The sequence below is a fragment of the Scyliorhinus torazame genome, chromosome 7 (assembly GCF_047496885.1).
Source record: "Scyliorhinus torazame isolate Kashiwa2021f chromosome 7, sScyTor2.1, whole genome shotgun sequence".
Taxonomy (NCBI): domain Eukaryota; kingdom Metazoa; phylum Chordata; class Chondrichthyes; order Carcharhiniformes; family Scyliorhinidae; genus Scyliorhinus; species Scyliorhinus torazame.
Genome location: NC_092713.1, coordinates 121640698 through 121658246, shown reverse-complemented (window position 1 = coordinate 121658246; position 17549 = coordinate 121640698). Strand labels below are relative to the sequence as shown.

The 17549-nt window shown below is 48.5% G+C and overlaps 1 protein-coding gene across 2 annotated transcripts in view; it reads right to left on the bottom strand.

The window, feature by feature from the left end:
* The window catches only part of LOC140426535 (adhesion G protein-coupled receptor D2), a 582807-nt gene that overhangs the window by 218362 nt on the left and 346896 nt on the right, over positions 1 to 17549 (bottom strand). For both annotated transcript variants that reach the window (XM_072511425.1, XM_072511424.1), the window contains exon 24: positions 9081 to 9163. In XM_072511425.1, coding sequence (XP_072367526.1) covers positions 9081 to 9163 — 83 coding nt within the window. The remainder of the gene's footprint in view (positions 1 to 9080; positions 9164 to 17549) is intronic.

Below are 17549 nucleotides of genomic sequence, written 5' to 3'. Positions count from 1 at the left end.
AATCCATCCACTTAGAATTTAGAAATGGGTTCACACTTTAATATTTGCTCTGGTCTGTAATACTGGCTGTCAGTCATAAATCGGAGTCTACTGCAATGATGTAATCAATGCTTCTGCTCATAAGTCACTGACATCCAATCAGTTGTCACCTACGAATAGCAGACAATTCCACACATCTGATAGTGAGCATCCTTACGGAAACCTTCATTTATCATAACGTCCAAATTGAACAGAACCAAAATGACTTCTTCCCTGGGAACCTATAATCTTGTTCGTATTGCTAATTTGTACAATAGAAATTGTGAGGGATATCCAGGCTTAATAAGCCAATACAATCACTTGCCGCGATCATAAGCGGAGCACTGACTCCTACTGCAATTATTTCAAAAAGGTTGAAGTCTCAAAAGAATATGTAAATCAATTCACATTAAATGCTCTGCAGTCACAGTTCCTCACTGAATGTTATTTAAGGAAAAACACAGTACATAAAGCACAGAGGGTATAATTTTGAGGCTGTTAATAACCATTCGATATATTGATAATGAAATCTTGAAGGACTTGATCGTGTAGTGGGGTTAAGGTTCTTGCTTCAGTTTTCCGTGCTAGTCCATCATAGCATGCGATGATTCATGAACAGATGTCACCCAGAAAGTGAGTTAGAGTGTGTGAGTGAATGTGCGAGTGACTGTGTGTCAGTGTGTTTGTGCACATGCTTTCTTCATTTCCAAGTGAAGCAGGGATGGGAAAGGAGATTTGAATGGGAATTGTCCATCTTATTCTGTGACAAGTCAGCTTATATTTAGTTGAACTAAGTGCTACATTGGCAGTGGCCTGTAAAGAGTGGCCCATAATCTGGTGCAAAAATAACAGCGTGATTGACGCACACCTATTATTATCCAAATTGCTCAGTCACAAGTATACAATACAGATTTCATCACAGAATAATTACAGCAGAGAAGGAGGCCATTCAACCCATTTTGTCTGCGTTGGCCCTGAGAAGGAGTAATTCACCTACTGCTACTCCTCACAGTCCCGCAAATTTTGCTTTTTCAGATTATGATCCAATTCCCTTTCGAGAGTCTTAATTGACTCCACCTCCACCACATACTCGGACAGTTCATTTCAAATCTTAACCATTCAATGCTTGAAAAAGATTTTTCCTCAGGTCACCATTGCTTCTTTTGCCAATTACCTTAAATCAGTGGCCTCTGATTTTCGATCCTTTCACCAGTAGGAATTTCTTGCTATCTACTGTGTCCAGACTCCTCATGATTTTGAATACGCCTATCAAATCTCCTCTCAACTTTCTCTGCTCCAAGAAGAATAGTTCTTAATTCTCCAATCTTTCTACATAAACAAAGAAGTTCCTCATTCCTGGAACCATTATCTGCAACCTCTCTTATACCATCACATCCTTCCTAAAGTGTGGTGGACAGAACTAGGTGCAATACTCCATTTGAGGCTAAGCCAATGGGCGGGATATACCGGCTGTTCACGCCGGTGGGAAATTCCGGTCACATGCCGGCGACAAAATGTTCAGTCAACAGGTAATCCCGTTGACAACGGTGGGACCAGTTAATCCTGATGGCAGGCTGCCTCTGCTGCCAACAAACATGCGGATGGGTGGTCGGTAAATCCCGCCCTATGTGTTATACATGTTTAACATAACTTTATTTCTTTTGTAATCTATGTCCCTAATAATATTGCCCAGGATGCTCTATTGACTGGTCTCTCAACCTGTCCTGCCACCTCCAATGATTTATGCATGTACACACCTAGGTTCTTCTGTTCCTGTATCTCCTTTAGGGTGGGTAGCCTTTATTTTATTTGTCTCTGTGTCCTGCATTACATTTCATCTGCCACTTGTCCACCCATTCCACCAACCTGCCTGTATCTTTTTTTAAGTTTTACACTCTCCTCCACACGCTTTACAATACTTCTAAATTTCGGATCTTCCCCAGATTTTGAAATTGTGCCCAGCACATCAAGGAAGAACAGGGGTCCGAACACAAACCCCTGGAGAGCTACACTATAAAATCTGCCTTTAGTCCAAAAAGGAACAGTTCACCATTCCCCGTTTCCTATAATTCAGCTAATTTCATATCTATGTTTTTTTTTAAATAAACATTTTATTGCGGTATTTTTGGTATTACAACAACAACAAAATAAACAATGTACATGAATCTATAAACATAGTACAAAAGCCATCTCCCTCCCTTACAGGTCCCACCTTTATTAACCCCTACTCTAAGCTAAACTAACCCCCACCCTTCTGCTGACGATTAATTTTCCGCAAAGAAGTCAACGAACAGTTGCCACCTCCGGGCGAACCCTAACATTGACCCTCTCAAGGCGAACTTGATTTTCTCCAAACAGAGAAAGCTAGCCATGTCAGATAGCCAGGTCTACGACTTTGGGGGCTTTGAGTCCCTCCAAGCTAATAGTATCCGTCTCCGGGCTACCAGGGAAGCAAAGGCCAGAATGTCTGCCTCTTTCTCCTGGATTCCCCGATCTTCCGACACCCCGAAAATCGCCACCTCTGGACTCGGTGCCACCCTTGTTTTTAACACCGTGGACATGACATCTGCAAACCCCTGCCAAAATTCCCTAAGCTTCGGACATGTCCAGAACATGTGGACATGGTTCGCTAGTCCTCCCGCATTTTGCGCGCCTCTCTTCCATCCCAAAGAATCTGCTCATCCGGGCCACTGTCATGTGAGGCCGATGAATGACCTTGAATTGTATCAGGCTGAGCCTGGCACATGTTGTGGATGCGTTGACTCTACTCAACTCGTCCACCCATAGACCATCCTCTGTCTCTCCTCCCAGCTCCTCCTCCCACTTGCGCTTCAGCTCCTCAGTCTACATCTCCTCTGACCCCATAAGGTCCCTGTAAATGTCAGAGATGCTCCCATCTCCTACCCACCCTCTAAACTACCCTGTCCTGAATCCCCCTTAGCAGTAGGAGTGTGAAGGTTGACACCTGTTTACGTAGGAAGTAGCGCACCTGCAGGTACCTGAATTTGTTTCCCATCACCAACCCAAACTTCTCCTCCAGCGCCCTCATGCTTGGAAAGCTCCCCTCTAAAAACATAGCCCCCATCCTCTCAATCCCTGCTCTCCGCCATATCCGGAACCCCCTATCCATTCTTTCCGGGGCAAACCAGTGATTATTACAGATTGGGGACCAGACCGACATGCTCCCATATGTCTCCTCCATTGCCCCCAGACTCTCAGGGCCGCCACCACCATGGGGCTGGTGGAGTACCGTGCTGGCGGGTCCGGCAGAGGCGCAGTTACCAATGCCCCCAGACTGGTGCCCTTGCATGATGCCGCCTCCATACTCTCCCATGCCGACCCTCCCCCCACCACCCACTTCCTGATCATGGCTATATTCACCGCCCAGTAATAGGTACTAAAATTTGGCAGCGCCAGCCCGCCCTCTCCCCGACTCCGCTCAAGCATTACCTTCCTTACCCGCGGGGTCTTGCCCACCCAAACAAAGCCAGCGATCACTTTGTTGACCCGTTTAAAAAAGGACCACCGAATAAAAATGGGGAGACACTGAAATACAAACGGGAATCTCGGGAGGACCGTCATCTTCACCATCTGCACCCTCCCAGCTAGTGAACAACGGAAGTGCGTCCCATCTCTGAAAATCTTCCTTCATTTGGTCTACTAGTCGGGCCAGATTTAATTTATGCAGCCAGTCCCATTTCCGCGCCACTTGAATGCCTAGGTACCTAAAGCTTCCCCCTACTAATCCAAATGGCAGCTCCCCCAATCGCCTCTTCTGTCCCCTCGCCTGGACTGCAAACATCTCACTTTTCCCCATATTTAGCTTATATCCCGAAAACTGGCCAAATTCCCCTAGAATTCTCATGATTTATTCCATCCCCTCTATTGGGTCCGATACATACAGAAGCAGGTCGTCTGCATAAAGCGAGATTCTGTGCTCCACCTGCCCCCGGACCAGCCCCTTGAAGCTCTCAGAGCAATTGCCAGCGGCTCTATAGCTAGTGCGAACAACAGTGGGGAGAGGGTGCATCCCTGTCTCGTCTCCCGGTGCAGTCTAAAGTAGTCCGATGTTGTCCCATTCATCCGTATGCTTGCCACAGGAGCCTGATACAGCACCTTGACCCAGTCACTGAAGCCCCACTCAAATCCAAACCGACCCAGTACCTCCCACAGATATTCCCATTCTACCATTTCAAAAGCCTTTTCTGCGTCCATTTCGATCACTACCTCCACCTCTCTACCTTCCGGGGGCATCATGATCACATTTACTAGCCTTCTTATATTGGCCACCAGCTGCCTACCATTAACAAACCCTGTCTGGTCCTCCCCAATAACGTCAAGGACACAATCCTCAATTCTGGAGGACAACATTTTGGGCAGCAGTTTGGCGTCCACATTCAACAGGGATATCGGCCTGTAAGGACCCACACAGCTCCGGGTTCTTGTCCCGCTTCAGGATCAGCGAAATCGTGGCCTGTGACATCGTCAGGAGCAGCACCCCTCTCTCCCTTGCCTCATTGAACATCCTCATCAACAACGGTCCCAATATCCCAGAGAACTTTTTATAGAACTCCACTGGGTACCCGTCTGGCCCCGGGGCTTTACCCGCCTGCATGGCCTTCAGACCCTCCAGTATCTCTTCCAACCCGATCGGGGCCCCCAGCCCTTCTACCAGCTCCCCGTCCTCCTTTGGGAAATTCAGCCCCCCTAAGAAGTGCCTCATCCCCTACGGCCCCATTGGGAGTTCCGACCCATACAGCCTGTTTGTAAAAATCCCTAAATGCCTTATTCACCCCTGCTGAATCTCCAACCAGGTTTCCATCTCCATCATTTACTTTCCCTATCACCCTGGCTGCCTCCCTCTTTCTAAGCTGCTGTGCAAGCATTCTGCTGGCCTTCTCTCCATGCTCATAGATCGCCCCCCTCGCCTTTCTCAGCTGCTCCACCGCCCTCCCTGTGGTTAACAAGCCGAACTCCACCTGTAGCCTCCGCCGTTCCCTTAAAATCCCTGCCTCTGTGATCTCCGCATACCTCCTATCAATCTGTAGTATCTCCTTTACCAGTCGGTCCGTCTCTGCCCTGTCTACCTTCTCCCTGTGGGCCCGTATTGAGATCACCTCCCCTCTGACCACCACCTTCAGTGCTTCCCAGACCACTGCTGCTGACATTTCCCCCGTGTCGTTGACCTGTAGGTAGTTCTGAATACATTTCCTCAACCGCTCGCACACCCCTTTGTCAGCCAAAAGTCCCACATCTAGCCTCCATTGCGGGCGCTGGTTACTGTCTTTACTAACCTGCAGGTCAACCCAGTGCGGAGCATGGTCTGAGATTGTGATCGCCGAGTACCCCGTGTCCACCACCCCGTCAGTAAAGGCCCTGCTCAGAATAAAGAAATCCATCCGGGAGTACACTTCATGCACTTGTGAGTAGAAGGAGAACTCCTTCACCCTCGGCTGCCCAAATCTCCATGGATCCACCCCTCCCATCTGCTCCATGAACCCTTTTAGTTCCTTTGCCATTGCTGGCACCCTGCCCATTTTCGAGCTTGACCGGTCTAAACCAGGGTCAATAACTGTGTTGAAGACCCTCCCATGACCAACTTGTGCGAGTCCAGGTCCGGTATCTTCCCCAGCATCCTCTTTATAAACTCCACATCATCCCAATTTGGTGCATACACATTTACTAATACCACCTGCACCCCCTCCAGTTTCCCACTGACCATAATGTACCGACCTCCCACATCCGAGACTATTCTACCCGCTTCAAACACCACCTGCTTATTGATCAGGATCGCGACCCCTCTAGTCTTTGAATCTAGTCCCGAGTGAAAGATCTGACTGACCCAGCCTTTCCTCAATCTAATCTGGTCAGCTACTCTAAGGTGCGTCTCCTGCAACATTACCATGTCCGCCTTCAGTCCCCTCAGATGCGCGAACACGCTTGCCCTCTTGACCGGCCCATTTAGCCCTCGTGCATTCCAGGTGATCAGCCTACTTGGGGGGCTCATTGCCCCCCCCCCATTCGCCGATCAGCCATCCCCTTTTTTGGGCCAGCCTCCAGCCCGTGCTCCGCACCTCCACCGGCCCACCCCCACGCAGCCTCCACCCCCAACCTCCTCTCTGTCCCTTAGCACAAGTCCCTCCCTCATCAGCAGAACAATCCCCCCCCCCTCCCTAGTAACAACACAATATAACTCAACCCCTTTAATAAACCTAACATATGCACACCCCCCACTACACTTCCGTGAGCTAGCCCACCCAGCTAGCTTGGTGGCCCCCATCCCTGGCGCCAAAATGTCTCCCACCTATTGTTCCCTCCCCACCGCTCATACATACATATTCCAATGACAAATAATCCCAACACAATTGCCCAACAGAAAAAACAGGAAGAAAAAAAAAACGCTCACAGAGATCAAGTAAGAAATCCAAAATCTAAACAAACACACCTCCATCCCCCAACAGTGCAAATGTAAACCTTAACTCACTCAGCTCTGCCACTGGTCCCAAATCAATACAGAAGGCATTACAAACAGCTTCCACAAAACAGAAAATGAAAAACTTTTTTTTAAATTAAAAAAACATGAACGTTGCAGCAAAGTTCGAAAGTTCTCAGTCCACCACCAGTCCTTTCCTTTTCGTGAAGTCCAGCTCGTCCTCAGGTGACTCAAATAAAAGTGTTGTTCCTCATACGTGACCCAGAGACGTGCCGGATACAACAGTCCGAACTTCACCTTTTTCTTAAAAAGGGTCGACTTGATCTGGTTAAAGCCCGCTCTTCTCCTTGCCACCTCCACACTAAGATCTTGGTAGATCCGCAGAATACTGTTGTCCCATTTCCAGCTCCGTGTCTGCTTGGCCCACTGTAGAATGCGCTCCTTATCCAAGTACCTGTGGAATCTCACCACCATTGCCCTCGGGGGGGTCTCCCATTCATGGCTTCCTCGCGAGCGCTCTGTGAGCTCTGTCCATCTCAAAGGGGCGGGAGAATGCCCCATCCCCCAGCAGCTTCTCAAACATGTCCGCGATGTATGCCCCAGCTTCCGCTCCTTCGGACCCCTCCAGGAGCCCAACGATTCTCAAGTTCTGCCGGCGGGACATATTCTCTAGGTCCTCCACCTTCTCCAGGAGCTTCTTCTGCTGGTCTCTCAGCACCCCCACCTCCAACTCCACCACAGTTTGGTGTTCCCCCTGCTCAGCCAGCGCCTTCTCTACCTTCTGGATCGCCCGATCTTGGGCATCCAATCTAAGCTCCAGCTGCTCAATTGACTCTTTTATTGAGTCCAAGCAGTCCCGTTTCTGGTAAAGGAGATACTACTTCGCTTAGCGAAGCCTTCCTGAATAACTTGCATCAGCTGCTCCGTTGACCGCTGGGTCGACAAACCAGAGGTCGGTCCTCCGCCATGCTGTCTCCTGCTGCAGCTTCAGCCCAGGCCTTCTCTGTCTTTCTGTTTCTGCCTTTACAAGCACTTCTAGTCCTTCTCTCCATGCACCGATGTGGGAATTCAGTACACAATTGCCTCTGTCATCAATTTTTCAATTCAAGTCCGGTAGAAAGTCGGGGGAAAAGGTCCAAAAGTCAGACCCGAGTGGGAGCCACCAAATGTGCGACTTACTCCTTCATAGCTGCCGCCAGAAGTCATTTCATATCTATGCTGTCCCGTTTATTCCATGAGCTTTACCTTTGCTCACAAATCTGTTATACAGCACTTAATCAAATTCCTTTTGGAAGTCCACATCAACACAGTAGCACGGTGGTTAGCACAATTGCCTCACAGCTCCAGGGACTTGGGTTCGATTCCGGCCTTGTTTGACTGTCTGTGTGGAGTTTACACTTTCTCCCCATGTTTGCGTGGGTTTCTTCTGGGTGTTCCGGTTTCCTCCCATAGTCCAAAGATGTGCAAGTTAGGTGGATTGGCCATGATAAAATTGCCCCTTAGTGTTCAAAGGTGTGTAGGTTAAATGGGGTTACAGGATTGCAAGGATAGGGCGGGGAATGGGCCGAGGAAGGGGTGCTCTTTCAGAGGGTCGGTGCAGACTTGATGGGCTGAATGGCCTCCTTCTTCATTGTTGGGATTCTATGAAACAGCAATACCCTCATCAACCTCTCTATTACCTATCAAAAAAACTCAAGCAAGTTAATCAAATATAATTTTTTCTTGACAAGTACATACTGGCTTTCCTAAATTAATCCACATAAGGGCACAGCAAATGCAATCTTCCAGTCTTCTGCTACCGCCCTGAATCTAAGGAAGATTGGCAAATTATGGCCAGTATCTCTGCAATTTCCGCTTTCACGTTCTTCAGTGGCCTTGGATATATATCATCCAATCCTGGTGCCTTATCAACCTTAATCACAGACAGACAACCTATCCAATACCTCCTCTTAATCACGTTAAAACTCCTCCAACGTCTGAACTACGTCCTCTTTCATCATGATCTAAGCAGCATCTTCCTAGGTAAATAAGCCACTCAACAATCGTACTTATCAATTGTTTTAGGAAAAATAAAATGGTCCAAAAATTCACAACTCTTCCAGCGCTTATAATGAAGCAGACCCTCTCAAACTGAGGTCAACAGGGTCAGCTGTGGGGGTCATCCTGACACTTATGTGAATTTTCACCCCAATTTATGCAAGTGTTTAAGTATGTAAATGTATTATATAATAATAATCCTTATTAGTGTCACAAGTAGGCTTACTTTAACACTGCAATGAAGTTACTGTGAAAATCCCCTAGTCGCCACACTAGCTCTGCATGTATCATATATGTATATATATATATATATATATATATATATGCATGTGTACCTGTATATATTTACTATGAGTGTGCTTATGGGCTTATTTGCACTATGTACACATAATGCTGATTAAATATAAAGGAAACAAATTAAATGTTTTTAAGATACTCAGTTCTGCAAAGGTTAAGTCAGCATCTAGATATGTTTATCAAATATAGATGATCTCAGAATGAACTCCGCTACTAATATAAAACAAGGTTGTGATTTTAAAAGCTTAGCAAGTGAAAGGAAAGCCTGCACCCTGAGTTAAGTGCTCCATTGTACCTTAGTGGAGGCCACTGGGCTCTGAGAACAGCACGACAACTCCTCATCAGGTCCTCGTGGCAGGCTGGGGGTTGACAGCTGTCCTAGAGAACAGGAGGAGGAAAATTAAGGAAAAAAATAGTCAAGTAAAAGGTTGCTGCAATTTTATTCAACCATCCAGGACGGCAGCAAGTGTCAGCCGTGCTATTTGTTAAAGGGAATTTGAAAGCATGGGTTCACCTTGATGTGCAGTTCCAGAGATGTCAGCCACCTTCTGGCACCTCCCCTTATTCAAAAATGGGCAGCCTCAAAGCCAAGTCCTACCCCAGCTTGATGCTTATGTGACTCCATGAGACTCCATTAAGGTCAACATTTTAAATGAGATGAAACAACACGGTAGCATAGTGGTGAGCACAGTTGCTTCACAGCTCCAGGGTCCCAGGTTCGATTTCCGGCTTGGGTCACTGACTGTGCAGAGTCTGCACGTTCTCCCCGTGTGTGCGTGGGTTTCCTCCGGGTGCTCCAGTTTCCTCCCACAGCCCAAAGATGTGCAGGTTAGGTGGATTGGCTATGCTAAATTGCCCTTAGTGTTCAAAAAGGTTGGGTGGGGTTACTGGGATAGGGTGGTGTGGGCTTGGATAGGGTGCTCTTTCCAAGTGCAGACTTGATGGTGCAGACTCGATGGGCCGAATGGCCTCCTTCTGCACTGTAAATTCTCTGATTCTGTGAACTTACAAATTAAGCAGAGAACTTCGGATTGGCTTCTTCAACAGCACGATGTTGCCCATCACCTCACTATGTACTGTGTTTACATTTTTACTTTATACATGGACTAATTCATAGTGAGGGATGCATTTTAAAAAAAATAATTTAGAATTTAGAAAAGTACCCCCCCCCCCCCCACTTCCCTTTTAATAGTATTGGTTCATGATGAGGTACTGTTCAAGGGATGACATTTATCTTCTGGCACCTCTCCTTTTCAACTATTCGTCATGGGTGATCCTCAACAGTGAGTATCTATCCAAAACTGGGAGGCATCAGTCCCAAGTTTCACCTCATCTTCACTCTTATGTTTGCACACAAACCACTAGGTGGCTTTGGGGTGAACAAGTGCACCTATAAACTCAGAATCAGAGAAGAACTGCATTTTCTTAAATCGTCATCCATCATCATCTGTATTAATACTCCAAGTTTGTCTACATGGCTTTACTGTGCAAAAATGAAACACGTAGGATGATAATGAGCAACTGGGGATTCGGTCTAAGGATGTGCATTCAGATTAGATTTGGATATAGAATCCATTCAGAATTTGTTACCTCAATATCAAATGAGAAGCTATTTAAAGACAACTCCATCACTTGTATTATATAGTTGCCAAAATTATCCCAAGACACTTCACAGGAGCATTACAATGTAAACTTTTATACCGAGACATAAGGAGATATTAGGGCAGATGACTGAAAACTTGGTCAATGTGGTAGGTTTTAAGGAAAAACTGTAGGTCTAAAGGACGAAAGAGAGGTAGAAAGGCGGAAAGGTTTAGGGAGGGCATTCCAGAGCTGAGGGCCTTAGCAACTGAAGGGATAACCACCAATGAGGGAGCAATTAAAATCAAGGATGCTCAAGTGGCATTGGAAGAGCACACTTACCTCAGAGGACTTTGGGGCTGAACAAGGTTACAGAGCAAGGGAGGGATGAGGCCATGGGAGGATTTGAGAACAAGAATGAGGATTAAAAAAGAGGCGTTGCTTAACTGGAAGACAATGTAGGTCACCGAGGAGAGGGGAGATGAGTGAATAGGACTTGCTGCAATTAAAGACACGGGCAGCGGAGTTTTGATTTACCTCAAATGGGAGGTTGGCCAGGAATGCGCTGGAATAAGTCTAAAGATAATGAAAGCATGGATGCAGGTTTCTGCAGCAGGCAGGGCAATATAGAGATGGAGCCGATCAATGTTCTGGGGGTTGAGAAGGGAGGGGTGTGTGCGGGGGTGACGGGCTCATCTCAACGCCAAATATGACACTTCACTCGCCACACACACCATCCCAGCCAACAAGATGGCAGCAAGACGCGCGGCTCCATGATTCACCGACACAGAGTTCGAGACCCTCTCGGATGCCATGGAGGAGAGGCCGGCCACCCTGTACCCCGTCCCGGGAAGGAGGCTGCCAGCCGCTGCCATTTGTCGAGCCTGGGGGCAGGTGGCAGAGACAGTCAGCGCCATCAGCAACACCATCTGGACCGGCCAGCAGTGCCGTAAAAACTGCATGACCTCCTCAGGGCAGTCAGGGTGAGTAGACAGCACTGTGCCCCGGCACAAACCCCCCCCCCCACTAGGAGGGCGGTAGAACCCCCACCACATGCGTCCCGTGCGCATTGGCTCTGGTACACAAGTCGTGCAGTATCCCGTGTCCCATGTCCTTGCCCATCCTCGCCCTCCCCTGCATCCTCCTCGGGAGAGGAGGCCTGACGTTCATCCTCCTCCTCCAGCATGTCGCCCCTCTGCTGCGCAATGTTGTAGAGGACACAGCAGACCACCGCAATGTGTGCAATCCTCCCAGCGTCAAACTGGAGGGCCCCGTCAGAGTGGTCCAGGCACCTGAACCGCATCTTCAGGATGCCAAAGCACTGCTCGATCACGCCCCTGGTCGCTGCATGGGCGTCGTTGTAGCAGGTCTCCGTGGATGTCTATGGCCTTCGGATAGGTGTCATCAGCCATGACCGCAGCGGATAACCCCTATCGCCCAGGATCCTGGGGCTGTTTAGCACAGGGCTAAATCGCTGGCTTTGAAAGCAGACCGAGGCAGGCCAGCTGCACGGTTCGATTCCCGTAACAGCCTCCCCGAACAGGCGCCGGAATGTGGCGACTAGGGGCTTTTCACAGTAACTTCATTGGAAGCCTACTTGTGACAATAAGCGATTTTCATTTTCATTTCATTTCATCCAACCCCCAGCCGGGGTGCACCTCGTTGAGGCCGGGAATCGTTGAGTGTACCAGGATGAAGGCGTCGTGCACACTGCCCAGGTATCAGGCACAGACGTACAGGATGCGCATCTGATGGCCACACACCAGCTGTACGTTCATCGAATGGAACGCCTTTTGGTTTGTGTAGAGTAGCCTCTCATCTGCTGGTGCTCGTAGGGCGACATGCATCCCTTCGATCACTCCCTGGATCCAGGGCATATCGGTGATGGCAGCGAACCCAGCTGCCAGGGCATCCTGATGGGCATGGTTCATATAGAAATGGGTGTATTGTGGGCGGCATGGTGGCGCAGTGGTTAGCACTGATGCCTCATGGCACCGAGGACCCGTGTTCTATCCTGGCCCTGGGTAACTGTCCATGTGGAGTTTGCACATTCTCCCCATGTCTGTGTGGATCTCACCCTCACAACCCAAAGGTGTGCAGGGTAGATGCATTGGCAATGCTAAATTGTCCCTTAAGTGGAAAAAAAATGAATTGGATACTTTAAATATTTTTTTTTTTTAAAGAAATGGATGTATTGTGCCTACTGAGCATATAGGGCCTCCATGACGGATGCACCTGAGCTCTGTGAAGTCTCCGACAGGTCCCCACTCAGCGCCTGGAAGGACCCTGTGCCGTAAACGTTTGTGGTGCCCATCGCTTTGACAGCCACCGGGAGCGGGTCCCCTCCCCATTCCCCCGCGGTGCCAGGTGTGCCATGATCTGGCAGCTATGTCGCACTGTCTCTCCGCTCAGCCGGAGTCTTCGACGGCATGCCCGGTCTGGCAGGTCCTTAAATGACAGGCGCTGCCGGTACACTCAAGGCCTTAAGGGGCACCCATATGGCCGGTATCACTCTGCAGAACCAGGTGCCAAGGTGGTTGATCACTGGGGTGCGCAGCAAGATGGCTGCCTTGCAGGCCACAGCAATGGTGGTCCGTGCCTGGGCGCCGCCCCAGTTCCGTGGGGGGCCATCCTCACCCCACAGCCTTCCCTTTCCCTCCCCCCGCAGCCCCCCAGCCAGCCCGGCCAGTGTCAGGGCCGGCAGTCCACCATTGCACCTTCCTGTGTCCTACCTTCTCTCTCCCGCATCAGCCACGCTGCCAGTTTCACGATTTCTAACAGCACCAGTGAACCTCGCCATCGGGAATTCACTCCGGTAGAGGCAGAGGTTCGCAGTGGGTTAGGCCCGCTATTGATATGCAAACTGTGTTTACTGAACATGCGGAATGGAACACATTGACCGCGCTGTTGAGGCCCCAGAGAATAGCAATTTGACGGGAAACCAGCGCCCGCCACAATTTTGGTGTTATAACCGATTTTCCACCCAATCGCGTTTCCCCATTCCGGTGTCAGACTATGGATAATCCCACCCAATGACTTTTGTCTTTCCAATAGCACTGACAAGCCAGTCTTGTTGAATCATTCTGTAAGGTCCAAAATACAATTTTCAAAATTACTGCCAGACCATGGAGACATCTGAGGCTACACCATTCAGTAAACCTAATAAATGACTGAATGGGCAGGCAGGGACTCGAATACAAGCTAAGATCCAACCTTCAACCCGGCCTTCCCTCCACTCACCCCAACACTGTCACTGGACTGAACCTTAACTGTCCTCTTTATGTTAATTTTCCTCCAATCTCTAATTATCAATGGCGATAGTTCTGATCTTTATTCCTTCAGCGATGCATAATTGCTCAAAGGGACATTATTAGTGGATTCATCTATACAAAAGAAGTGTGGGTACAAATTAGCATTGTGGTGATTTCTGTACAGAGCAATCATCATTGCCAGTGCTTTCTCAGCCTCATCAAGCTTCACTGAGGATTTGTATGCAGTAACTAACAGTTTTTGGTTTTGAACACCAATGTCTACACATAAGTTTGCAAAAGTAGAAGGGGAACCTGTTGGGAAAAAAATCCAATTCATGTCATAAAAAGTAACAAAACATTAGCTATTGGATCTGATAATTTCAGGAGAATAGTATGTGTAATGCTAGGAATCTTAGTTAATCATTTATCATTACAATTCTGTCACAAAAATAACATTTGCCTTTTAAATTCGAATCTATTCCATTGCCTTGGGTCTGATGACGATTAATAATTTGATAAGAACAAATTATTTAAAGGAAAAAATGCACAATTTAAATCTCCAACTTGTGGGACAGAATGGGTTCATAATATCTCTGAATTAATTTCGGGAATTCACTTTTTTTTCCTATTTGTAACATTTAAATGTTGGGAAGTTGAAAGAGTTGTGAAGGAAGCAATACCTGAAACCGGCATACTTGGCATCCTCAGACCGCTTATTTGTAGCACAAAATAAACTAGACGTAACACTGGAAGTTGATGTAACCAGCTGGAAATAGCAGTTCACATCTTGTGCACTTTGTTTAAGCCATCTGGATGTTCCATTGTGTTTGGTCAACATCGACTGTCAATGTGTGACAGTTGATTATATGTTTAGTTCAAGTAAATTGCCGTAGCCTGCTCCTGGGACTGCGTGCTTAGGGTTTCAGTGTTTGGTGGAAATTTCTGTCAAACTGCAACAGAGTTGTCTGTATCCTCTGTGGCAGCCCTCCAAATTCCTCGGGCATTTTATCAGACCGGTGTTCTGCTTTAGTGCTTTATAGGTTATGAAAACTATGCCAAAGTTCTTGTGAGCAGCTGGTTGAATGTCAGCTGGCAGGAATGATTTTTCAATATGTACTACAGAATAAAGAGAAGGGCTAGTCCTGTGAGAATCAGAGTTCTGTTTGTTTGACAAGAAACCCGTTGGACAAACCAGGCACATGAAAGAAGTTGCACAATTGTTGTTTGATGTTCTTCTGCCTCCGCAGCAGGGAGATCTGACAATACGGACTTTATGGAAGTACCTGCGGAAGGCAAGCATTTTCTGCTAACTGCACAAACACATTGCTACGTTTAAAGCTTCGTAACAGAGCTGTGCGCCCACCAGACCTAGACAAAAGGATCCCGATTACTAACTTAATTTTGTTTTATACCAGTTTTGGTTAATAACTCTTCACCAGCTTCAATAGACTAATGAATTCTGCTTATTTCATACTCAGACTGGAAGTGTTCTCGTTCCCTCAGAGATTAAAAAAAATCAACTGGTGCAGTCCCCAATTACAATATTTGTCACAGGAGGATTATTTTGCTTGCCACTGCGATTTTACTTTTGCCCTCTGTACTCCGTTCCATAGTGAGGTCAGATTGCCAACCCTCCCGGATTGTCCTAGAGTCCCCCGGAATTGAATGTTAATCTCCAGCAACCCAGAAGAGACAATCAATCAGAGGCCCATCAAACAACTCTTTCGCTTTTTACCTTCCTCTGAGCATTTTTGTTTATTGGTTATGGAAGATGGGAAAAAAGGGTAGAACAGTTGGAATTGAAATATGTGATTCCGCCAGGAATACGTCCAACCAAAATTGCTGGGTCAGGAGATGAGAAAGCGAGATTATGTAATGTACAACAATAAAAAGACTGGATGGGAGATCCTGGATTGAGTCCTCGAAAAAGGTTTACAATACAGCACCTCTGTGATCACACTGGCCTGAAGCCAACTTCCAAATAGCTATAATATTTGAGCCAGTACGATTCCAGATGGCACAATTAGGCAAGGTTACTTGACAATTTTGCTTCAGATTCACTCCTGCATAATCAATCTGGTATTGATTTAATGATGTGTTTAACCCTTCGAGTTTTGTAAATAGTAATTGCACATTGAAGGCAAGTAGCCAAATCAGAATTTGCACTCCTCTCTGAGGAGTGTGCAGCCCAGAGAAGCTAAACATCACCTCAAAACCATGTCACAGTTAGAACTTCAGGCTAAAAGGGCCAGTTTAAACGATTGGTTAAAAATATCGGGCGCAATTCGCCGGGCAAATTTTGAATTGTGGTAACGAGAGGGAATTGTAGCGAGCTTCCCGGCTCTTGGCCAAGCGAGGCCGGCAATGCAATTCAACATGAATTGGTCCAATTAACGAGACCTCACGGGCTTCTTTCCGCAAATGAAGGCTCACCAGCTGATTCGCTGGGACCACGCTCGCCAGCCTCCTGCTAACAAGTGAGAGCAGCACTTTAGCTGCACTTGCTCAGCCAACCCCAGCCAGCTCGCAACAATGGCATCGAGGAGACCAGCCCCAAGATTCGGGAATGCTGACCTGGGGAGACTCCTAGACACGGTGGAGACCAGGAGGGGTGTCCTGTTCCCCCGAGGGTCCCGGAGGGTGAGCCACAAGGCAGCCAGTGCTGCCCGGGATGAGGTGGCGGCAGCTGTCAGCCCGGGGAGTATGACAAGGAGGATGGGCCAGCAGTGCAGGAAGAAAGTCAATAACCTACACTGGGTAGCACGATAAGATACCAACGCACCCCCCGCCCCGCAACTCCCCATGCAACCCCCAACCCTCCCTCCCCCCTCAACTCCACCTTCACACCCCTTCTCCCACAACTGTGAACCATGCATGTGGCTAACGATGTCCTCTCTGTGTCTCCTCAGGAAAAGCTCTCCCATAATCGTCGGGAGAGGGCCTAGACTAGAGGTGATGTGCCAGACGTAAGAATCCTCATCTCCTTCGAGGAGCGGGCCCTGGACGTGGCCGAGGACAGATCGGTCAGCCACGCGGAGGCTGGCAGATGCCAGATAGGTGAGGAACCAGCAGGCTACACCCAGAGGATCTGCCAAATTTGAGTTGTATTGCCTTACAGACTGACTGACCCATCCCTCACACTGACCACATGTCCATTCTCCTGCAGGTCCTCCAGCTGACGGAGCCGGCGCATCCAAGGCAGAACCCTCTCCTGACTCTGAGAAGAACAACTCAGAGGAGAGGTCCGAGGATGCAACCGTGGTCGCGGCACAGCTGTCAGCCCCACCCCCTTACTATCGCAGATACACGCAACTCGGTGGGATATGTTAGTGGACAGGCTTCGGGGGCACAGTCTGGGGAGCACCATATTGCAGATAATGCAGATCAGGTGAAGGCAGGAACCCCTAGGCGAGACAGCAGTCGGAGGTCTGCTGGATCCCAGGACCCAGCTGGGTCCCAGCCTGATGCTGAGTGTGTGGAACAGAGGTACCCGGAGCTGATGGAGATGATAGGGACCAACCTGGGCATTCAGAGGTAGATGTCAGAGAGATCTCTCCAGCAGATGCATAGCTGTTTGGAGGAGTCCCAGAGGCTAGGAGCGCAGGAGATGGCCAACACTGCTAGGGTGACGACCACAGTGGGGAGCCTGGAGCACAAAGTCAGCAGCATGACTGAAGGTGTCCAAGGCATGGCACAGTCAGTGACTGCCACGGCTGAGGGTCTCGGCAGGATGTCTGACTCGCTAGGGGATGTCACCCAGCACCAGACCAACCTTAATGAGGTCCTGCGGACATGTCCCGCTCTCAGGTGGGCATAGCCGAGGCACTACAGAGCATGTCCCAGTCACTGAGCAGCATCGCCGAGGGCGTCGACACAATGGTGCCGACCATGGGGAACCGCCAGAGCTGGCAGAGCCAGATGATGCGGGGGCA